The sequence below is a fragment of the Ammospiza caudacuta genome, chromosome 1 (assembly GCF_027887145.1).
Source record: "Ammospiza caudacuta isolate bAmmCau1 chromosome 1, bAmmCau1.pri, whole genome shotgun sequence".
Lineage (NCBI taxonomy): Eukaryota > Metazoa > Chordata > Aves > Passeriformes > Passerellidae > Ammospiza > Ammospiza caudacuta.
In genome coordinates this window covers 126,161,934-126,186,173 of record NC_080593.1, presented here as the reverse complement: position 1 = coordinate 126,186,173, position 24,240 = coordinate 126,161,934, and the positions used below count along the sequence as shown (strand labels likewise).

Sequence of the window (24,240 nt, the reverse complement as noted above, 5' to 3'; positions counted from 1 at the left end):
GTCTCTGTCACAGAATGTTTGAGTTGGGAGGGGGCCCTTGGAGATCACCTGGCTGAACCCTCCAGTTCCAGTGGGGTCATGTAGACCTGATTCCCAGGACCATGTCCAGATGGTTTTGAATATCTTCAAGGAGGGAAACTCCACAGCCTGTTTTGACAACCTGTGCCATTGGTGGGTCACCCTCACAATGAAGAAGTGTTTCCTGATGTTCAGAGGGAACCTCCAGTACTTCAGTGTGTGACCATCGCCTCTGCTCCTGGCACTGGGCACCACTGAGAAGAGCCTGGCTCTCTGTTCCCTCCATTCAGGTGTTTCTAGACATTTTTAAGATTCCCCTAAGCCCTCTCTTCTCCTGGCTGCAGAGTCCCACCTCTCCTCACAGGAGATAATCCAGTCTGTTAATCACAGAGTCATAGACCAGTTTGGAATGGAAAGCACCTTAAAGATCGTTTAGTTCCAAGCCTCTTGCCATGGGCAGGGATGTCACACACTCACTGACTAGACCAGGCTGCTCAGAGCTCCATCCAACCTGGCCTTGAACACTTCAGGGCTGGGGCATCACCCACTTCTCTGAGCACTTGTTCCAGTGCTTCACCACCCTCTGAGTAAAGAATTTCTTCCTAACAGCTACTCTAAACATGCCCTCTTTTCATTTTAAAACCATTGCTTTTTGTCCTGTCACTATCTGCCCATATAAAAAGTCCCTCTCCTTCCTTTGTACCTGGAAGTACTGGAAGGCTGTAATGAGGTTTCTCCAAAGCCTTTTCTTCTCCATGATGAAATCATTCTGGTGGCCTTTTGCTGCACATTCTTTGGTGTGTCCATGTCTTTCCTGTATTTGGGATCCCAGAACTGAACCTGTGATTCCAGGTGTGGCCTCTCTGGTGCCTTAGTGGAGGGGGCAGGATCACCTCCCTCCATCTGCTGTCAGTACTTTGTCTAATGCAGCACAGAACACGGTTCAGCTTTGTTCCACAAGGACTCACTGCTGGCTTATGTTCAACTTCGTGCCCACTGGGAGCCCAGGACCTTTTCTACAAAGTTGTTTTCCAACTGGGTGGCCTCCAGCACAAACTAGTGCCTGGGATTGTGCCTCCCCAGGATTGTCCCTCCGCGGGTCCAGGACTTCACATTTCCCCTGGTTGGGTTCTTGAGGTTCCTGTTGGCTCATTTCTCTAACTTGTCAGGGTTTCTCTGGGTGGCAGCGTGACTGTCAGGTGTATCAGCCAGTCCTCCCTGTCTTGTGATCCCTTCCCAGGGATCAAGCGGAGGATGACCATCCAGCCTGTAGTTCCCTGGTTCTTCCTTGGAGATGGAAGTGACATTTTTTTTCATCTTAAAACTAAGTATTGAGAAAGTGCTTTTCGTGGGCTGGTAATTAACATTTGTAATGTGTCCTGTGACAAGTGCAGATGCACAGACCATCTGTGCCTTTGTTGATCCTGTGCTCTTCCAAGCTTTCTTCAGACCCAAGGTTACAGAGAAGTCTAAAAATCCTGTAAATCAGCTTTGAACCCTCAAGTCCTACTCTGTTTTTCCAGCTGCTAGATTAGAAACTCCAGTCTTACAAGAGCACTGGAGAGCTCTTACTAGACTGTGGGATAAATTGGTGCCTCAAAGATGAGTTTGGCTGCTTGGCCAGCCAGGAGCATGCTGGTCCTTGCTGGTGTCTGCTTTGTAAATACTGTGTGGATTGAGCAATGATGCTTTTTTTTTTTTTTTTTTTTTTAATTCCCTCAGAATGAGTCCACATTGGCTTTATAATACTTTCAAGTGATTTATTGAATTGCTTATTTCTAAAAATAGTGAGCAGCTTGACTAATACTGCAGCTTAAGGCCTGCCCAAAGACTAAAGAAGGACAATAGGTCAAAAGAGAAACTCAAGTGTTTTTATTTCTTTACAAAAATTGAACAGAAAATAAAAGGTAAATGAAAAGAATGTTCATTAGATCCTCTAGGGAATCAGCTTTAATTTCATGAACTTGTGTTCATGTTTTTCACTGTAGCATGTTGTTGAGCAGAGCCACAGGAATTTAATGTTACCACTGCTGCTGCTGAACAATCTGTGATAGGATCACTTTCACTACTCTGGCACCTTGCCAAACTTTCCAATCTCAAATGATTATTGCAGTGACATTTGTCGTATTGTATTAAAAAGTACATGTGTGGGTGGTATTTGTTGTTTGACAACAAAACTAATGAAGACAGGAAACTGAACAACTTCTGTTGCTTGGACTTTGAGTAAAAATACAGATCTTTTTATCTGTGTTTTCCAAAACATACAGAATTTAATTTCCATAAAATCCTGACCCAGCTGAAGTTGATGGAAAAGTCCTGCTAGTTTAAGCAGATTTAGGATTTCAGCCCAATTAATTGAACACAAGTATAAATCTACTAGTAGACTAAAACCATTTCATAGTGGTCCTAATAATTGTAAAAGACTGTTGTGATCACTACACACAGATTCGGAGGGAAGGTAAAATGCCTCAGTGATCAGACACTGATGTATGAAATTATATAGCTCAGTGTTTTACCATCTTTCATGCATTTTTTTACATGGTGGATAAAAGATTATTTGAACTTTAGATAGGTAGTGCTGCTAAAACAAGCAGTCAAGATTGGATGGTTACTTAAATTTTATTTTGTGCTTCAGCAGATAAGGTGACTGATGCCTACATCATACTGACATAGAGAGCAAATTGTACAATCACCTTCTATAAACTGGACTTTGTAAAGCTGGCAAGATAAGCATTTAAGCCAGCCTGACCTATTATGTATGTATGCTTATCTCTTTAAAATGGTATAAAAAAACTCTTATTGGATCCAAAATGCTTTTTACCTCATATTTCTCAACAAGTTTTCTTTCTGTAATGCAGTGACGAGGAATGTGAGTACCTCCAGAGGAAAATACCAGATTTTTCTACTTTAACGTACTTTAAAAAGAACACTGTAATGCAGCCCTTGCTGCCTTTAGGTAGGTCCAGGTCAGTGGTGATCCATCAGGCCATGGACAGCCTTTCACATCTGGTTTACAGAGCTGTACAGAAGAAGAAGTGAAATAAATAAGGATGACTTGGTGGTTGCTAAGGATTTACAGTGATATTTTGCTTCAATTTGTGTGACCAACACTGTTTGAGACAATTGTCCCTACTTTTTCAGAGCAGGAGAGAAGTGCTTGGTCTTGCAGGTGTTTATTTCTCCATGCTGGTAGGTCCATCTGCTGGAGCAGCAACATGGGTAGCATAGTGCACTTTGTGCCACAAACTGGAGTTTGTGGAGTTTATGTTTCATCAGTTCCAAAAAGGGTAAAGTATTCCTTTCCTCCAGCTGCCAGTTACTCAGGCAGCTTTGTGGTTGTGCCAGAATTCATTGTGTGCTTTTGTGGGTTACTGAAACAGTGGAAAACACGTGCAGCAGCCTCTGCAGACTCTGTGGTGTCCTTCAGTTATAGTGGATCAAGGAAGAGTTTGCCAAGCATCTTGGTAGTGCAGGGGAAAAGATGGGATATCACAGCTGGGACAGGCATAGGGAGGAAAGGGAAGGTTAGAAATGGAGCAAGCCTTCATCCTTTAGAAGACAGAAGCCATGTGGCAGTTGGGCTCTGCTTTACTTTGGGCCTGATGGTCCTTCAGGTTCTTGGTGAAGGCTTTTCTCCCATGAGATATTATTGCATCCCTGTAGTGGTTTGGTAGAGGCTGCTTTCTGGAGCAGCTGGAGAAGGTGGCCTTTCGCCTCTGCATGTTTTTACTGATGTTATTCTGTTGCTTCCAGGGGTAATGAGTTGTAACTCTGTGATACTGTTTATTGTGTAGTCAGACACAAAAATAAACTCATTTTTTTTGGCACCTCTCCTAATCTGAACAGAAAAACTGCTACATGATTTTGTCTTGAGCTGAACCCAGACTTGGGAGAATCTTCTACTTGAGCAGTGCTTCTTGCTTGTTCTACTCTGCTGAGGGATGGTGTTTTGTACTTCCAGGCTCAAGATCTGTTAGAGGAGATCAGGACTTCTGGTTATTTTTTGTCTTGTAATATCTCCTCCAGGCTTTCAGCATCAGGGATCAGCGTTGGCCCTTTCATTCACAGCACCTATTTCATTTGGAAGTTAAAACAGTTGCATACATCTGTGAACTCCCTTGGTTTTGTTTCACTGAAATGCTATAATTTAAACAAACAAATAAAAAAGAGCAAAGTTCCAGGATGTAAAGGCAAATGGATTGCATTTCCATAGCCTTTTAAGTGATCTAAGATCTGCAGTATCTCATCTCAGCTGGCTGCTTTCAAAGTCAGACAATAACTTTTGACTCCAGAAATCTCACACCTCTGTATCTTAATTGCAAGAGATCTTGAAAATAAAGCAAACCTGGTTTTCACTAAAAATATCCTACTGTCCAGTCAAGAGGAGGAGGGCTTTCAAAGGCAGATGTACTAATCAAGGGGTTTTTTGCTGAGGAGCAGTGAGGCAGTATTTCCAAAACATACTGCTAAGTGTGGGGAGTTCCCCACTGCCTCTACAGTTTGATTTTTGTGAGTTCTTACTTACTTGATCATGAATGAGATTATAGAAGTATGTAGTACTTCTTTGAGCTACTGCCATCCTTATTGTTCCCACCAGCAGATGAAGAGAGAAACAGGTGGAGTGTCTTGTACATCTTCAGCAATGGTCTTGAAATAGTTAAAAGATATTTTATTTGCACATGAAATTCAGCTAGTAAAGGCCATATTTATATATGAGTAGGACAGTCCATACACATGGTTGTATTAAGCTGCATAGGCTGTTGTGTACAACTTTTTAGTCTAGACAGAAAAACCAGGAGCAGGAAAGACAGTAGGTACTTTACCGCTGAGTTCTAGGACCCTTTTTGCATCTCTTATAAGTAAAATCACCATTTCATAGATACTCGTTGGCATACTATAAAAAATACCCTGACATGAGGCTTCAGAACTTCAGCTGGTGCGGTGGGAACACCTGGTTTGATGTTGCTCACTACTTGCAGCTTGTAAGTACATCTAGTAATGCAACAGAAATAAGAACAGAAAAGCTTTATCTGAACTTCCCTGCTACCACACATTAGCATGCTTGGTTTTTTTTCTCCTATTCCAGGGTTTTATAAGCTTCCCCAGAGGTGACCAGCAAGATCCAAGTGTATCCTCCTCTTTTTTCCTGTTTTTCTTGACCAGCCCAAGGCACACATTTCCAGGCCCTCATCTGTTGTCTGTGTGGCCACAGGTTGCTCTGGTGGCATTGAGCATTGCTTACTCTGCTTTCACAGCAGGAGAGGTGAGGGAAACCTGGTGCCTGGCAGGAACCCTTCCTTCTCACTTGCAGGGCCAGGCACGTAGGTCCTTGTGAGAAAAAAAATGTGATAATTGGTTTAGTTAATTTTAAATTCACTTTCTGTGCAACCAGTAATTGGGAAGGCAATTATGACTGCCCATTCGTGGCCTGCAAGTCCTGCTGAAAGTGTGGTAGAGTACCAAGCACTCAGTGGTGAGCCTGCTTGGCAAAGATTGAAGCAACAGAATTCCTAAATAAAAATTAACCTGTTTTTTGCAACTATGGCCCTCCACTTTCCTCCTGCTTAAAGTTTTCCAAGGTACCATGTATATTTTTAGCTGTTTAGAGGCAGTGTGTTTCTCAGGCCCTTGTTTTATTTAGGAAAAGGAAAACAGGGCTGAAATAGCTCTGCTGAGATCCTGCCACTGACGCCAAGCCTGGGGCCAATGTCCAGTTGGAAGCCAGGTACTTGGGTTTGCAGGGTGGTCATTGCACAGCACAGCCAGGACACAGAACACAGTTATTTCTTTGAGACTTAAACATTGCAAGCAAATTTTGAAGATGCATACTTTCCGTAATTAGTAGTAAATTTTGGTAACAGTTACTGATTGGTGCCTGATAATGCTGGAAGTTATGTCCTGTACTTTTCTGTGAGGAACTTACTATGCCTGCATATGGGATGTGGAAGAAAGCTTCCACACTTCCACATCTTCAGTCATTTGTTGATGTGGTGGAGAGAAAAAGGCACAAATATCTCTGAATTGTTTTTGTTCAGACCTGAAAATGGTGTATGGGAAGAACCATGAATTCTCTGTGTTCCTTGCTGTCTCCCCTTGTAATCTTAGTGAGACCTTTCTGTCCAGTTTTAATAACATGCTTCCTGTGCCAGTTAGTGCAGTATTTCAGATGTCTGAAATTGTTGGTGGTTTTATTTGGGGTACAACAAGTACCTGGCTGGGTACTGGATTTCAAGTGTGGGAGTGAAAGTTTCTGTCATTCATCTGGGTAGATTCTCTGTAACTCAGAAACACCTGAAACTGGTGCTGGGATATGTGGGTTTTGCAGATGAGTTATGTTTAGCCAGGTAAGTGCTGACAGACACGTGAGGATACGGGAGGGTAGAAACTTCTTGCTGACTTCAGTTCTTGCTGCATAACACTCTGTTTTGAATCCATGCAACTTAACATGCTTCGAGTTGTGTTTTAATACATAGAAAATATATTCTATGGACGGTTTTCTATGTTTGGTCAAATGAAGATAGGGATTTTGTCCTAGCCTGATTGAAGATGAATAGTACTTTACTGTATATTAATGTGTAATATATATTGTAAAGAACACTTACAGTGACCTTAAGATGCATTAAGTTCTATATTGTTAGAGACCAACAGTTTATAAATGCTTAGAGTGATTAGATCTACATGATTTATATGTAATGAGCAACTGCTGGTGAAGCGAGTAATTAAATGCAAAGTATACTCAAAAATGTAATAATACATTGAAATTCAGGGCAGATTATTTCCAAGCATCATTACGCGAATCTGTCTTATCTCTTTGTGTTCCAGTATGAATAGAGATTTCTGGCAAAATGGAAATTTGATGCATTCTTTCCTTCCACTGAGGACACTGTTTTTGAATGTCAAAAATTAGAGCTTTTTAACGTAAAAACCTCCCTCTGTTACAGGAACCTGAACTGGAAATATTGTATGAAGCAATATGAGTGAATCAAAATCTTTGTCCTTCTATATATTTAATTTAAATATTTTTTACTTGCATTTAATTTTGGTAGCAAGTTTGGTGTTTTTCATTTTTGTTTGTTTTGTTCTGTTGTGAACTTTATTCCTGATTTCTTTCATGTTGAGAAAAGTGGCTTATCCCTGTCCCTAGAGCATTGCCTGGCTGTTCAGGCTGGCCTGAAAAGGGCCTTGCAGTTATTGAGCTCTTGTTTTGGCTGAACATTTTAAATGTATGTCATGTTACATATACACATCTCATTCTTGTTTCCCATTAACACGCTAGGCTGAAATATATTGATTCCTTCTTTCACTTCCCCATTGAGCTGTCTGTTTGTTCTGTAATGGATCAAAAATGTTGCTAAAGCCTTGTTTAATTAAAAAAAAAACCCTGGAACTTTTGTTTTCTTATCAGCTTGGAGGTTTATTAGCAGTCCCAAACACTTAGGATGATTACATCTATTTCAGAAAATGGAAAGAGGTGGTCACAAAGCCAGAATCAAAAAATTGTTTATGAAAAGCAGCAGAGTTATACAGCAGGTTGGCTGGTGTTAAGCCATCTCATAGCTGATCTGTCTAATCTGGTGTTTTTTTAATTGGTGTTTAATCTAAAGAGTTTTTTGATGGAATTAGATCAGCTGATTACATCATAAATCCGATGGAAATCAAAAATCCACATTCAAAACTGTGTCTTCTTTGTCAGCTATGCAGTGTCAGTATTGTGCATAGGCCTATATGTTAAAATTATTTATCTGTTGACAATGCAAATAGCCAGAATTGGATCAGTGAGTTGGGTGTTTGCTGGTGGGGTGGGGTTTTTTGATATGTGTTTATTAATTAGCATGTTACACCCCCACACACATACCACCACCCCTCCACCCTGCCTCCCCCACTCTGGAAAACAGCCTAGTGTGGCTTGTGAGGGATCTTGTTCTTTTTGGAATGAAGTGATACTGGAGTTGAATCCAGTTAGAGTGGTGGTAGGTGAGGCAAAGGAAATACAGCTTTATGGGTTGAGGGAGAAAAAGAAGTTTGTACAAAAATGGACACATGGCAACGGCTCAGGATTATTAAGAAATGGTGAGATTATTCTGAGCTAGATTGCCAAAATGTATTTCTGCTAGTGTATTTGTTTATAGGGAGCTTTGGATGCAGTCAGCTTTTCTACAGATACTTGCCTTGTAAAATAGTTTTATTGTACTTTAGAGGTACTTCTTTGCTTTTATTGTAAAATTAGCTTTGTTATCTGTATGAACAAAACATAATGGCACAAAATAGGCCACAGTTGGAAGATTATTTACTTTACACAGTCCTCTAGGATTCAAAGTGTGTGTGGAAGGGACATGCTCAGCTTTCTCATGTGTCTTAGTCCTTCCAGATCCCAGCAGACATTATGAGGAGAAACAGAAGTTAGCCAGTGTCCCCCCAGAAGGTTAAGGGAGCCTGCTGGGCTCTCACTGCTGTGCTGCCTGGCAGGGAGCTGAAGCCTCTCTCTGCCAGGTTGTGGTTGCAGTCCTGTTCTTGGCAGGCAGATGCAGTGATAGGATCTTCTTCATCTGATGTAAATTGGTGTAGCTTCATGGAAGGTGCTTCATCGAGTCACAGGGGTGGGAGGCAGAGCTCTCTTGGGCTGGGCAGCTGCCATGTGGAAATCAGCCCTTGAGATGTTTATAAAACTGTCAGCAAAGTAGGCATGGTATGTGGTGTGGCAATTCTTTCAATGGTTTGTTGTGTTTCCATCTGTCTGTGTAGTCTGTTACAAAGCCTGTTAAAAATTATGTTTCTATTCCTGCTGTGCCCACCTGAATCCACAGGTTCTGCACCAAAAAAATAGGAAATTTGAAAGAATATGGGTAGGAGTCAGTTTTCACATTTGAAGATATATTTCCATACAGTTGGGTCACAATGCTGATATTCTTGGGAATTCAGTGCCTTCCATTGTATAGGAAACACAGATATCTTAATGCCTGTTAAATGCTAGTGAGCTATTTGTAAATAAATAACCCCAGTTTTGAAGCAGCAGTGTACCATAAGTAAGGGAAGATGATAAAGTCCAGTCAGGTTATACTCAAGGAGTGACACAATCTGTCAAGTCTGAGTCTCTGTGTTTCCATATAAATGTGATAGGTCTACTTGTTCTAGTGTTTGCTGATCCTTTAAATAGGCAATTCAGTGCCTGAGTTGTCTTTTTGATCAATAATTTTTTGCTGTTCAAGGTAAAATGCAAGCTGAAATTTAACTGAAATTGGAGGAGACTGAGGTTTAACTGCAATGTCAGCGTCGTATAAGGATGTGCTCTTGGGTAGGGCAAAAATTGACTGCACATAAGTTAAGGCCTAAACTACTGAAAAATTGCAGCCTGCTCATCATTTGTAAGGAATAGTGAAATATTTCTCTAAATCCCTCACTTTGTGTCAGTGTTAAGCATGCTCATTTTGGACAGGACTTACATTGCAACACATGGCCTTGATGTGGAGTTCAGGACCAGCAATTTGGTTATGACAAAATACCACCACATAAAACTTTCTATAGGCAGGTTAAAATAGGTTTTGCAATGAAAAATTATTAATATACTGCTGAAAATAGCGGTGATGGTGGGGGGAAATTGACAAAGGCAGGTGGAGGTAACTGCAGAGAGAAACAAAACTAGTTTATTTAATTTACAGGGGGGTTATAGCTCCTGTTTCTGTGACCGAACTTCCAAGTGATGTGGTTGCCTGAGGCCAGGTTGTAAAGAACTCTCTTGAAAGTAAGCTGAAGGTTGCTAATGGCTTAAGGGTGAAAATACACAGTGAATTGCATAGAAAAACAGCCTGTTATCAAGTGGCTTGTGTGAGCGATAATTCATCAAGTGCATGAAAAGGACAGAAATTTTACCAGTAGTTCATACTGGAGGCAATAAGATGGCAAATTTGGAGGACAAGAAAAGCTGAACCATTTGGGAATAATGGGATTTGAGAACAGCAAAAGATGGAGAAATGTGAAGTATTGGAAGTTAGCTGAAATAAAATGGTGTCAAAGTCTTAGGTTCTCTCTTTCTGTGAGACAGGCCTAGATAGGTTTGACTAGATCTTCCACAGAATTTTTGCTGAAACATTCTAGACTTGAGGGATGATCCCAAGACTCAAGTGGGTAAAAGAATATTAAGGATCTATGAAAAAAAATAAAGTTATTGATAAAATATGACAGAACAGTTAACTATCTGGGAAGATATTTTGGAAATTATCTGTGTTATCTCTGAACTATGAGTTCTGGTAAAGCAGAGCTTGAGGTCAGTGGTGTCCTGGTCATTAATCAGTGTTTGCCAGGAAGTGAGGAGTCTGATCATTCAGATGACTGTGATCCTCAGCACTCCTCACATCTATGGCTGCTTGTGTAGGTGGTTGGATTTCCAACAAAAGACACCATACACCTCCAGACAGGGCAGCTGCCTCAAGGGGAAGTGGCTTCCAGAGACATGGATGAAATAAAATAGAAAAACTGCATGTGGAGTAGGAGAAAGCTACTGGAAAAAGCCCACTCAGGAAAACTCTTGGCTTTCTTTCATGATCACCTACTTCTAAAGCAGAAAAGATTCTTTACATGCAGTCACTCTCAAGGGAAAGTTGAGAAAGAAGTTAGTATTTCCAAGCATCTGTTGAAAAATGAAGGTGAGGAAGAGATTCAGTCTAAGTATTGGATTTGGTCTTCTGCTTTTTCTGGCTATTAGCTGAAGAACCTGAGCTGCTTCTGCAACCTGAGCATTTGCTCTGTGATTTTTGTCTTTCCTCACTTCCATATGCATGCATGGGACTGACTGTTAATTGTGGCATATTGACGTATGAAATGTGTTTGAACTGGATGTGGATAAATTTGATATATAAGAATAGATTATCTGGTATCACAGTTAAAGTATTCTGCTATTTTTGGTTTTGGCTTTATATTACAGCTGTAGTCTGAGCCTGCAACCTTCTGTTGTCACTACTTAGGTCTGTAAAGAAAACTCAGCAATGTATGGCACATTATATTTGCTGAAACTGAGTTCAATCCTAAAATTTCATAAATAGAAGACAAAAATACCTTTTTTTTTCTTTGGTACAGTCATGCACTTAGTCCATTAAAAGATTCATTAAAACCATCTTGATGAAAACTGGGTTCAGTCAGGCATTGGAGAGTAGGAGATGAGGGAGGCTGTCCCTCCCCATGCTCTCAGCCCACACTAAGGGTTGTGGAGGGTGAGGAGGCAGCTGCTGGTGCTGCCCAGTGCCTGTGGCACCTCTGCCATGCCCGGCAGGGGAGCTGCTCCTGCCCCGCACAGAGCTCTCCTCTGCAGCAGGGGGGGTGGAAATCCTGGCCCGGGAGGAAGGGAGCTGTGGTCAGGCAAGAGAAAACCATGTAGCAGTGGAGGGGATGGAAATCAAATCTTATGTAAACCCTTGTTTGGTGTTACATAATTTCTAGGGGCAGGATATTGGATCTTGGGTATTTTCAGGCTTTTTTGTTACTTCAGTGCATTACTTATAAGTCAGTTTTATTGAAAATTGAATGCAACTCAGCATTTCAGTGATTCTCAGGCACTCAGAAAAAGGCTAATTGTAAATCTAAGGTTTTTTTAAAAATCATTAAATCAGAATTCAATTTGTGTTGTTTATATGTCTTCTCCTAATTCTGTGTGATCACATGCTGACTGTTTTGTCTTCCAGGCAGATTTTCTTGGTAATGTGTCATCTGTTTGTGTGTGAAGAAGTGTAAAGTGTCTAATTCTTTCTACTGTTTACGTTCATAGAATAATAACTCTTGTTTTGTTCTTGAAGCCCCTCAGTGGAAGCACTAGAAACAATTAAATCATCAGTCCTAAATAGTTGTGCATTAATGATGTGATACACTTTACAGAATACAGCAAAATTACTGTGGCAAGTATCTTTCCTGTGAACTTAAAATTGCTTGCACCATTTTTGTAACTGGCGAGGTTTGAAATCTATAGAGATCTCTGGAGAGAGGAATATATTTTACTACATTAATATATACACAAATACATGGATTAATTTTTTGGATGATGAAAAGGAGGAATAAGTTGGAAGAGTTGACATAGGAATTTCAGTTTATTAGTGCTGTTACTATCTGAGGACAATACAGCTTGGATATCTCCAATGTGAAGATCAGCAATAATTTACAAATCTTTTAAAATCCAATTTGCCAGCTCTAGAAGGCACCTGCATTTCTCTGAGCAAGTGCACGTGGTGTGGAAGTACCTCTGCTGGAGGCAGGAGAAGCTTCCACTTTGTTGGGCCATATTTTGCTTGGTTGCTTGGGTTGGTTGGAGGGGTAACCTCACAGATAGGTGTGCCTCTGTGAAACTATGGAAGTGTAGCTGTCCAAGGAATGGATTTCACAGGAAAATCTCGATCCTGTGCTTTGTTTTACTTGCTGGGAAGGTGAAGTGGCTTGGTTCTGATGAGTTTTCAGGGTCTTCCCTGCAACCCTGCAATAGTTTGCTTTATAAACACCAGCACATTGTATTCCAGAGTGGGAGTGTATTTCCTAAGGCACCTGTTTGCTTGGGAAGTCTTTGGTTGTGGGAAGTGGCAGACCAGAAGATCTGGGAAGTGCTGGCAAAGAGACAACCTGGCGTTGCTCCTGCCCTGTGATGGCTCCTCACAGAGATCCTGCTGCCATCACTTGCTCCCCTTTGCCTTCTGGCAGATGAGTTGGATCATACCAAATTATTTTCTGCTCCTGGAAAAACCTTCATTTACAAATACAGCTTTTAAAAAATCCAGTATGTGGCTGTAGGAAGCGCTTTAATTTTTTGGTTATGTTTAATCTGGAAAAATTGTGACTTCTTTTCCCTGCCATTTTAGGAGGAAGACAGCTAGGATTTCTTTTGCACAGCTATGCTGCACAGATGTGTGTGCATTAAAGATATGTTGTTTATAATCTGGTTTCTGACATTCTTATTCAAATACCTTTTTGATTTAACATAAAGAGGTTGATAGCTTTATCAAATGGACAAAAATTGCTTATTTTCCTGGCTATAGTCATTTTGGAGAAATCAATGGCAGTTTCAGATTTTATGAAGGACAAAGAAATGGTATTCACTAATTCAAATAATTAATTAGAAGCAAATGCCTGTGGGTAGTGGGTTGTTTCCCATTTTAGGTGAATTAAAGGAAAATTTAATAATTGCTTTCAATTTTTCAGGCAGCCAACATCAAGCGTGAAATGACCTTCCATGCATTTCAACAGGAGGATGTAAAAAGTGACATCAGTCGAAAACTGCCAGACCAACAATTTCTCCTGTTCACCACAAAGGAGGAAGATTTAAAAACAGCAGAGACCAAAAAACTTAACAGAGCTCATGAGCATGAAAAGGAAAACACTCGTTCTGTTTGTCTTCTGGAACAGAAGCGCAAGGTTGTTTCTTCAAATATTGATGTGCCTCCAGCAAGGTGAGTTTGATCTTTTGTTGTGTTTTGTTTTAAGCTTTATTCCATTTTCTTCCCTGCCATTTTTTAATGGGACATTAGATACAAGTTTGGTAAACAGCACTATGAGCTGCTAAGGCTAGTGTTTGTGCCCAGGCAGTCCAAAGTCCCTCACAACCTTCCTATTTGAGAGATCTGCCAGGAAATGAAAAACACCAGTAGCTAAAAATGAGAGCATCTGTAGAGTAGGACTTGTTATTGCTTTTGCATTGTTTTTGCTTTTAGAATGTGCTGCAGCTGAGGTACTTGGAGAAAAGAATGAGTCTTAAGAAGAGATTGTTGACTCAGCTTCACCCTGAGAAGTAATCTTCTAAATTAGATACAAAATCATCTTACCTGCTAGCAATTTATTTTTCAAATTTTTTACTGTCATACTTGCAGACACTTTATACTCATTGGGTATTCTGTGTTGCAAGATGACAAGTACTTTTTCTTTTTCTTCTTCATGTTAGCATCAGTCTGTCTGTAAAGATTTCTGCTTAATCTACCTGGTAAATTTACTCGCATGTAATTCGGTAAAAGGCCTTTCAAGTTTATGATGCTACTTAAAAAATTTGTAGTCAAAACAGATGTTTAGTTTTTCAGGTTGTTGGCTTTCTGAAAACTAACATAACTAGCAGGTTCTACCATATAATCCAGAACAGGATCACTTGATGTATTTCTCTGGCTGTCATAGATGTCACTTGCACTGAGTCCATGAGCATTTTTACAGGATTCCCCCCATATGTATGTAGTAAAAAGCTATGTATTACAATCTTGAAAATGTTAGGGTACTTATTTGAGATTTTCACTAGTAATCAACCTTGTAATGTCTGAGTGCCCTTCTCATTCATCCTGTGTGTCTCAAAGCAAATAGGATCACAAGAACATGTAGGTCAGGAGGGACCTCAGGAAGTCACCTAGGCTAGCCTTCTGCTCAAACCATATGTTAGCATTTCCATTTAACAGCTCAGGCTGCTAAGGTACAGGGTTTAAGTGCATTTTTGTGTGACTTCATGGAGATAATCTACTTGAAGTAGTAGTCAAGCCCTCATTTTCTGTAGCTACAAGATCATCCTTCCTTGGAGGGATGGATATTTTTTCTCCAATGAGCTGGTAAAGAGGATGAATAAACATCTTTAATGCCTTCTTAAGGCTAATTGTGACACCAGTTTTGAGCACAGGATACTTAAGATGATAGGAAATAAGTTCACTTTACAAAGGTGTCTTCTAAAGTTGTTCTTTCCATCTGCATGTATTTTGTTAGGGGCATAAAAATTACTGTGTTATGTTGTTGTGTGTTTTCAGACATGTAGGTTGAGCTCCAGCATTAGCAGAATTAAAGACTGAAGTAGGAAAGAAACCTGGAATTTATGTTCAATAGCATAATGAACATTTTGGTCATTCTTAATACATATTTCCAGTCAAGCTCAAGTTTTGCATTGAGGCTGAGGTGAATTATTGGGCCATTTGTCCACAACTAACAGGAAGAACACTTAAACCCTTGCTTGGAGATCTTCCTAAATATTTGCTGTTGTAATGAAGGGGAGCACCCAGTCTCTCCTCCTTGGCAGCACAGTTTCATCTCTAAGTCACGTTCTCCAAGAAGACTCCATGCATTTCTTGCCTCTTTCTAGGCCCCTTCCAATCTTCTGTCTAGGACTGTGCTGAGACAGTTGCATGTTCCTCAGAGGTGAATTCCTTGTTCCTTTGCCTCCTGGAAGGCCTCATTGGGTCAACTGTCCTCCCTTCTGATGAGAAAGTCCACCTGCCTTTGCAGATGTGTTACACCCAGTTGTGAAAGGTCATCTTGAATTAATCAGATAATGTTTGCAATTATGTGGGACAAATAAGGGGTTTAATATGGTCTTAATTTCTTATTGCTACATATACCCTCTTTACAAAAAAAACCCCAATATTTAGTTTGTAAAGAGGGCATATGTAGTAATAACTCAAAGTGAAGCTTGTTATTTATTTTGTTTTAAAACCTTAGTGGAACTGAGCGGAACCCATTTCAATTCAAAGATGCCAAAGTGAGAGGTGACATTACATTTTGCAGTATTAAACTAAATCCATTACAATATTTAAGTGATTTTGAGACAGAAGTTTATAAAAGTTTTGGATTCATTATTAGCAGGGGCATATGAATATGTCCAAAAGAGCTCTGAAGAACTGTTTGCAAAAGAGCTGTTAGGAGATGGATAAATTTACTTCACTTTTTCCACAAAATGAAACAAAAGCCATCCCTTCTCAGCTGTTTTAAGGATCTCAATGAATAAGAATGGAAATCTTTATGAGGGGCTGTATCTAAAATAACTAACAGTTCAGCAGACCACCAGCATAATGTTTCTTGGAGGCATTCAGCTTCAGGGCTTTCATTATTGCTTTTGGACTCTGACATTTTAGAAATGTTAAAATATCTTAACTGAGTCCTAGTATTTTGTGTGGCTGGTAGTCAGGTGCATGGAAATTACAGTAAAATAAATATTTCATTGGATGCAGAATTTTTAAGTTCGTTGTTTACATTTTTATTTCATCTTATGAAGATACTACAGATGTTTCTCTCTATATTATGTCCTGTACTGGAAGTGTCTTTTGGATTAAGGCAGGAGGAGAGCATGAGGTTTTCATAATGATTTTTATTTTTGGAATGCAATAAATTAAATGGCAGTTAACAGCATTAATTCTTTCCTTTTTCAGATTTCTTCAATTGGTCATTTTGAATAAAACTTATCTGAGCTAAATTGGGTTACTTCTTCTGAAATGCAGATAAGCATAAATGAAACTGTTCAGATTGAGCAAATGGATTATTTGATATAATGAGGAAACTTGAATTCTTTATTTTTCCTTTAGATATTGAGTTTATTGTCAGTTTTTTATGCATAAAGAACTGCAGTCTTGGAAAAAGTGGTCTGGCTTTCAACTGCAGTTATCTCTGACAACTGAGATATTATCTGTAGAACAGAGAAAATACACTTTTGGTTGATCTCCAGTTCAAACAGCAGCAGTCAAACACAGCCAGATCCATGGATCTGAGTAGTGAAAGGCCATTTTGTGAAAAGAGAGTGGTGTCACTGTGGGACTAATCACCTTCTCTGGTGGGCAGAAGCAGGGCCAGGTTTGCCAGTATTTCAGACAGCTGTGTCTGTAGAGGTCAAATGTAATCAGAGAGGATGTTCCCAGTAGGCAGAGGTGTGGAAGTTAACAGGACCTTCTTGCTCATTTGTATTTTCTTCAGTTACTTACCATCATGGACACATAGTTCCAAAGCATGTCTAAGAAAGACAGGAAAGAGCCTGGACTGCTGATACAGTGGGTGTGAGGATGTGAGGAGGGACCCAGTGCAGGCCAGGTCCACAGGGAATGGCTTCTGCCTCTTGGAAGAAGGAGGATAGAAGGGTGGGTGGTGGAGAGCAGGAGATGAAGTTTCCTTTTTTTGAGTAAGATGTGAGAATAAATGTCGGAGAATGGTGGTGGTGTTAAGGGCCTTTTAAGACTGAAGTGTTTTGGCCAGTGGTAGCTGGAAACCCTTCAGAACAAAAGTGCAGTAGTGTTGGAGGAGATCCTTTCAGGTGTTCCAGAAGGCACCAGGCACACATCACTTCTACCCCTCTGATGGGTAAGTGCATTTGAATAAATCATGAGATTTTCTTTTGTTAGTCTTCTGCTAGATGACCTCAAAATATTGTGAAATTTGTATTATCTTCTTGATACATCATCCTCATTTTCCCCAGCCCTCCTGTACTCTTGTCTCTGAAGAAAAGAGCAGAAGATAAATTTTCTAACTGCCTAACTTTTTCTACATAGTTTGTCCTGCTAAAGGACAAGCCTCAGCTAAACATCAGTTGCTTAGACACTTCCTTAGAGTGTTAAAATAGTTATTGTGCAATAAATCCTGTGCTCTTCGGTTTCACTGCTGTTAAGCAGTGACATTTGCCATGACAATAATAGATTGGATTTTGCTATCTTCTGATGATTTTATATTAAAAAAGCTGCTCTATTACTGTGAAATTAATTTTTATTCCTGTACCTATATTTTATCTACTAATTAGTTTATAATTTAATGGAAAAATATATTAAATAATTGAAATAAAGTAAATTAAATACCTCTAGGAATTCTCTCCAACATTGTCTCTCTAGGTCTTTGTAGAATAGCTACAGAAGGATGGGGGAAAATGAATTTCAGCCATGTTTCCTCACCATCATTATAAAGAAATAGTACAGATGGTGATATATTTTCATTCCTAAATTATTTTCTTGCCTGGTATCTTCAGGAACATAGCTCTGGGCAGCCTTCTGATTAGAGTGTGTTGTTGATCTGTAAGGCCTGCTGGGCATGATTGATTATGTACCATGCATTCCAGTGGAAACATTTGCATATTTTCATAGCCAAAGCTCTCCAGGAGCCTGACTTCAAGATCAAAAGCAGTATCTGCTTAACTATGATAACCTCACTGGAAGAACTTCCCAATCTGCTTGTAGAGGGAAGATCAGGTTGTGCTTTTCTGTTTATCCAGAGGTGGTGTTTATTCAGAGATTGTCTTCTGTTATTTTTCTCCATCTGTTTCAGACTAGTCCTCAGTTTTCTTGGGGGAACTTCTCTCATGTATCTCTCACAATTTTTGCTGAGGGGATTGATGGGGCATCTTCAGAGGGCATCAACTGTTTGTTGGCTGCTGAGGATTTTCCGCTTAATTGAGTGAAAACAAAAGGCCAAGAAATCAGGCTGTACTTCAGAGTTACTGACTGTAGCTCTGTGAGTTTCTGAGCCTTCTAAATTTCCCTGCTAGCCCAATAGCTTTTCATGGAGTTGTGATATTTTCTCCTATTTTTTTCACAGTACTGTAGTTTGAGTGATCCTGGTTCTTAAATTTCATTTTCTATACTCATGCTACTTAGAAACTTTGATTGCAGTTGTTTTTATATAACAAAAACTATTCCCAGCGTCATTCCTGAATTTCAGAGCTTCTGTAAAAAATATGATAGTTGGCAATACCATGCATTTAAAAGTAACTTCTCCAAACATATACACCAGTGAATTACTGAAGTAGTAAATTGTTGCTTTGTTTACTACATTTGTTTAGTTAAATATGTGTGCAGCTTGATTGAATTTTACCCAATCAGTCAGTAAACCTTGATTACATATAATATTGATGGTGGTAGACTGCTTGTCATTTTTTCTGCTACAAAATGGTGTGGTGCCTTCTAGGATGTTGGAAGGGCATCATCAGTTTATTTGCCTAGGTGTGCATAGTGTTTGTTGCCATGATAGCTGAACCAGCTGCTCATGGTGTTGAGACCAATGACAGCATTCCTGACAGCTTGCAAACTGCTGGAAACTCACCTTTCCAGTGGTGAGACGCATCAAGTCCCAAACATGCTGGGGAGCAGAGCAGGGCTGTCCCATTTGAGGCACTGGGAGGGTTCATCTTGCTATAAATAAGCTTGTATTTCCTAGCTGGTGGTATGGCATAATACTCAGGCACTACTGTTCAGAAGTCCCCGCTGCCAGAGCACCACAGCAATATGTGGATAGGATTGTCTCTTAAAAGAGGTGTAGCCTTCCCAGATGAAGAAAAATTTGCTCTGAAATTGTGCATAATGTATCTTTATTCTTCAGTGGGCCTTTTGTCAGTTCCCCCATTTCTCTCCTTTGTGCTGTGCTGTGTGCAGATTTGACACTTGCAAGATATTTCATACTTGTCTGTGTTATTGATGTCCCCATGACCATCATGTTCAATCAGCTGCAGCTTCTAGAGGAATCAGTTATCTGACCAGTACAATTTATTTTCATCATTTGTCTTGGATATGCTGGATACCCTACCCAGGAGGATTTTGGCAGTGTAATTTTCTTTTTAAAGCACTAATTTTGGGTTAGTTAACATTTCTCTTGAGGTATTTTTTTCCCAGTAATGTTTAAAGCAGAAGGAATATTAATCTCCTGAATAAAGGAACGTGCTCTTGCTGTTCTTTACGTGTAATGTTTCATACTTGATGATGATTCTCACACAATGGGGCATAATGGCAACTATGTGTGATTGTGGGCCTGGTTTACCATAATTGGTTCTGTGAGAGCTGGATGTGATTTAACAGGAATAGACCTAACAAGGATACAACTGAAGCTTACTTTTCATTAAAAAGTGACTTTCTCTTTGGTGAGACTTTTTGTAGGACCTGGTCATCATTTCTGAGTTCACTGTTCCCAGGTTTCCATAGAATTAATGTTAGAAGAGGGAACTTCAACACCAGCTGGTGACTTTGGCCTTCTGGATTTTTGGCCAGTGTTAGTTTCCATTTTTTTTAACTGTGGACTTACTAGCCAGTGAAAAATACAATGTATGAAAATCTGATGGTTCAATTAAGTGTGGTAAAGCTAAGTTGTTCTACAGCCTGACATTGGCGTCCGTATTATTTTAGGCAGTTATTATCTTCAGATGGAGGCTTTGCTTGAGCATGTGTATATGTATATATACTTATATAAATAAGTTTCCCATTTCTCTAGGAAATCCTGTATTCAAAGCACTGCTTTGAAAATCTGTCTTCATCTGTTGAAGTACACCTACTTCTCCTAAAAATCTTCTTCCACTGGTAGCCATTACAAAAGGCTGCATAATTTTATCTGTGTGATGGAAGTTGCCAACAGACAGTGATCTCATTATGAAGCAAATTTCAATGAATTCCTCAAAAGTGGCACAGAGGAAAAATGTGTCCCTAATCTGCAGCGGCCGTCAGGAGCTGGTTGGTGAAGAGCTGCATTCAGTCAGCCCTGCTGCTCTCGTGTTAGCCATTGATGTGAATGCGCGGCTTGTTCTCAGCTCTTCAGTTCCCTTAAAAAATGGAGTGTAATTTCAAAACACTCCTCAACAGCAGGCAATATTCAATAAGAGTAATTTCTTTGTGGGTTGTGTTAGCTGTGGCACAAAAAAATTCCTCTTGAAATGCCATCTGTGCTGAGAAAAAGAAAAAAGTCAATGAGTAAATGGTTTGTAACTTGTGTATCTGTGAAAACCGTGCAAGAATGGGCTACTTTATATATGGTTACACAGATTACACACATCATAGCTATGTTCATAGCTATAATTTTATTTACATGCTATAAAATTAAAGTATTCTAGTTTCTTTAGTGATATTTGATGTTGTATCACTGAGGTCATCAAAAACACAATGCCTCTTTCTGAGAGAAGTCATATCACTGACAGTTGTTTGTAAAATATATTTAGAAGTTTTTGTCTTAACTCAATTAGCATCATATGCATGAAAACGTTCATTTTACACATTTTGAAAAAAGGAGATAGAATGTGTTGCTTTTCTCCATTTATAGTAATATGCTTGCATTGTGTGTATGAGGAGTTAAAATATTTTGTTTATACCCCTAAGACAACTACACTACAATGAAACTCCTGTGACTCTTATTAACCTGGTGTGTTACTGTATAAGTGGTTTTTGTAGAAGAAAGGATATTTTAAGATGTCTTTTATGAATAACAAATACTCATATTATTATTTATATGCATTTATATGATTATTTATATGCATCAAATACCTGTTTTGCCTATTACTACTTCAGGTTTTGTGACAATAAGTGTGTTGTCAAAGAGAGCACTTAATCACTTAAAAATATCAGTATCTAGATTATGTGTATCAGTATCTAGATGTGTGTAAATTAGTTTTTTCTAAAGGGCTGTTTTTATTTGAAGCAGAACCCCATCTTCTTGAGGTTTTACTAATCTGCATAGTTTAATATAGTCTATAACTCTGTCTTCTCAAATCCCTGATCATTTTGAGAACATGGTGAAACAGAAGTGATGCTAGATACACAGGGCCTGCATAAAGCCTCTACAAATTTTTATCAGCTGTTAGTCTTTCAAAAAAGATGCCATCTGATCTTGTAACTGAAGCAGCACTGGGTAACATGGAGTGGTACTGCACCACACTTGTGCTGCATGTGGAAAACCTAGCTCCATACCTGGATACACAGCTGCTCTTTGGAAACTTGCAAAAGTTTAACCTGATCACAGTTTTCTCAAGCCAACAATAAAAAATAGTTTCTGTTCTTCAAGTATGATAGTCAAGCTCAATACAGAAACAGCTTTGCAATTTTGCATGGGTCTCTATTTTAAATTCTGCCATAAGAATTCCTACAGGTGATCTGATACTGTGACCTCAGCCCATCTGTGCTTGGTACCCAGTGACCAGAGCAGAGGTAGTAGCATCACCAGGGGACTGAGGGAAACTGGGCTTAGAATATGAATTTCTGCTACTAGTTGTCCCAGCAGAGAAGGTTCATCCCCAAGTACTTTGCTTCTTTGCTCTTCCATCAAATGAGTAAAATGAAATTAGATTAGAAATTTTGCTAAAAATATTTAGCATTCCCAAGAAAATGTATTTCTACAATCTGCAAAAAACCAATGTTTAGAAACATTTGTTTGTTCTCATTTTGGGATAAAACATTCTCTCTTAGAGGCTGCATATGCGATAGCCTCCTTGGGGAACTGAGGGGAAAAATAAAGAATAAAATTGCCGAAATACAGTAGCAGAATTTCCTTAATTATACATTCTACTAAACTCTGGATATCTGCGTGTTGTCCTTCCTTCTCTCCAGGGGCCTACCAGCTGCCCACAAATGGCTGGACAACTGAGCTGTGTTATCCTATGGAAACAGTTGTCCTCTGCAGCATCAACACCAGCATACTGCACTGAGGCTGCTGCTCTGTTGACATATGTATTTTTTTATAGTAATGGCAGTATTCCAGATGGTAAATGGAGTGAACAGCCAATTGATGCTTTTAGTAAATTATTCTTATATTGTAAGTTGTTGTAACTGCTGCTCCTAATTTTATTTGGTTTGTTACCCAAAACTTAATGTCATGGCTGTTTGTTTGAGGAAGAGCAGAGGGTGATATTTCCACGAGTAGCAGATGTACTGTCATTATCATCAGCTTTATAATGCAGTGGAGAGCATGTGTTTAGGTAATGCTTTCCCCAGGAAAACCTCTGTTAAATACTTTGTAGTCTTAATCTTGTATGTGAGGGACATTTTTCATCCCATCCTGTGTTCCCAAGCTTATGCTCCCTGCTGTGTATGTTAATTTGGATCATGTCTTTTGTTTTCATTGTGTATGTCCAATTGGTTCCTCCCTTGAAGGGAGGCAGTGACATAAGGTGTTAAAAAAGGCACTTAGTGCTTTCCTATACACACACAGTACCACATACTGTGCTGTCACCTGATGGCTTGGTGTGAGGAGATTTCTCACTTGGCTGGATGAGGAGGGAGAAGATGATGAAGAGGGTGTGCTGGGCTTCTTTTGACATTTCTTTGTAATGAAAAGTGCCTGTGAAAGAAAGGTTTGATGTCACTTCCTTATAAGCCTGTGCTAACATTTTAGAAAGGATGCTTTGGCTGCTCTTTCCTTGCTTAACTCCCCACAACTGCATCCTGAAGTCATGGACTGTTCTCAGTGCCCTCTTGGACTAAATGATTTGTTCTTTTCTCTCTAATAGAAAGGCTATTAGTATGGGGAATGTTTATGTTATCTCTTGCTTCTCAGTGTAGCATAATTTATTTTATATAATGGTGGTTGCTTTTATGGGGTTCACTGGGCCCTTGGCTCCAAGATTACAGATGAATAGTTCTCACACTAAGTGAAGAGTAGCTATTAAATAATATGTTTATGGATGTGTATACATATACACACTTTTGTTTTTTTTTTAATTTGGGGTAAGCATTTGTTTGGTGACATACTTGTGTGCTTGTCTCTAGTATCTAGAGAAATGTCTTCCTGATAGTTAATTTTTCAAAATTGATGTTTCTACTTCAAGTACCTGTCTAGAGTACTTTTTGATCACAAGAATAATAACATCTGTAGTAAAGATCTAATCAATGTTGAAAGTCCTTTAAAATATGTCATATAAAAAGGCTTGTGGTTACACTTATTGTATTTTGTGGTATATATTTGATGATGATGTTGACAGAAATACAGGGTATTATAAAGGAAGATACATTACTCTCTTGCTAATCTCTGAATAAATTATTAGCAGGGGAATGCACAATTTTATTATGTTCTGATCTCAGTAAGAAGCTTGAAGAGAAAATCTGTATTGAATGTATAGGATGGGTCTTACCAAACTAGATACGTATTGCATGTATAATAAATCATTAACATTAAAGCAGTTCAAAACCAAGCTTTTACATCTTGATTTAAGACATAATAAACATGTATTTTAGTGGTCCTACAGATAGAAACTTTGAATTACATTATGCAACAAATGTTCTTAGTTATCTTTGGTTGGGGTTTTTCCCCCTTGGGATTGTTTTTTGGCAACCTGTTGTGCAGACATCCAAATTGCTCACAGTGTTAATTGAGTTTTCCTGTCATTATTATGGCAGAGGAATATGAGAGACAGCATTTCTGCAGTGAGGAGTTGGATTTGAGAGACATGGAAAAATACAGTTGCTGTGAAAGAAACCATGACAACTCAGTAGATGTCCCACCTACCAGTGCTACCCATCCATCTGTGGCTTGCTTCTGTGGGACAAGGGTGGAGGTCTCAGCAGCTGCTGCCCCTCAGTCGTGGTTGCAGCTAAGCCTCCAGAGCAGCTGGAGATGTTGGCCTCATTTCACCCCCCAAGATGGGCTGCCTGGGTACAGCTGAGGAGATTCTGGCTCCTAGGTAGTTTTTATTCTATATGCCTGGTAAAACACAGCCCTTATAACAGGGCTGCAGTTCATCACAGTACTTCAGTGTCATTAGTACCTTTGAAAGTACTGTTGACCCTTGTTACTTGCCTC

The 24,240-nt window shown here is 39.4% G+C and overlaps 1 protein-coding gene across 1 annotated transcript in view; it reads left to right on the top strand.

The window, feature by feature from the left end:
• The window catches only part of ZNF704 (zinc finger protein 704), a 92,955-nt gene that overhangs the window by 5,438 nt on the left and 63,277 nt on the right, over nucleotides 1-24,240 (top strand). The window contains exon 2 of the mRNA XM_058823085.1: nucleotides 13,189-13,436. Within this exon, the coding sequence (XP_058679068.1) occupies nucleotides 13,189-13,436 (248 nt within the window). The remainder of the gene's footprint in view (nucleotides 1-13,188; nucleotides 13,437-24,240) is intronic.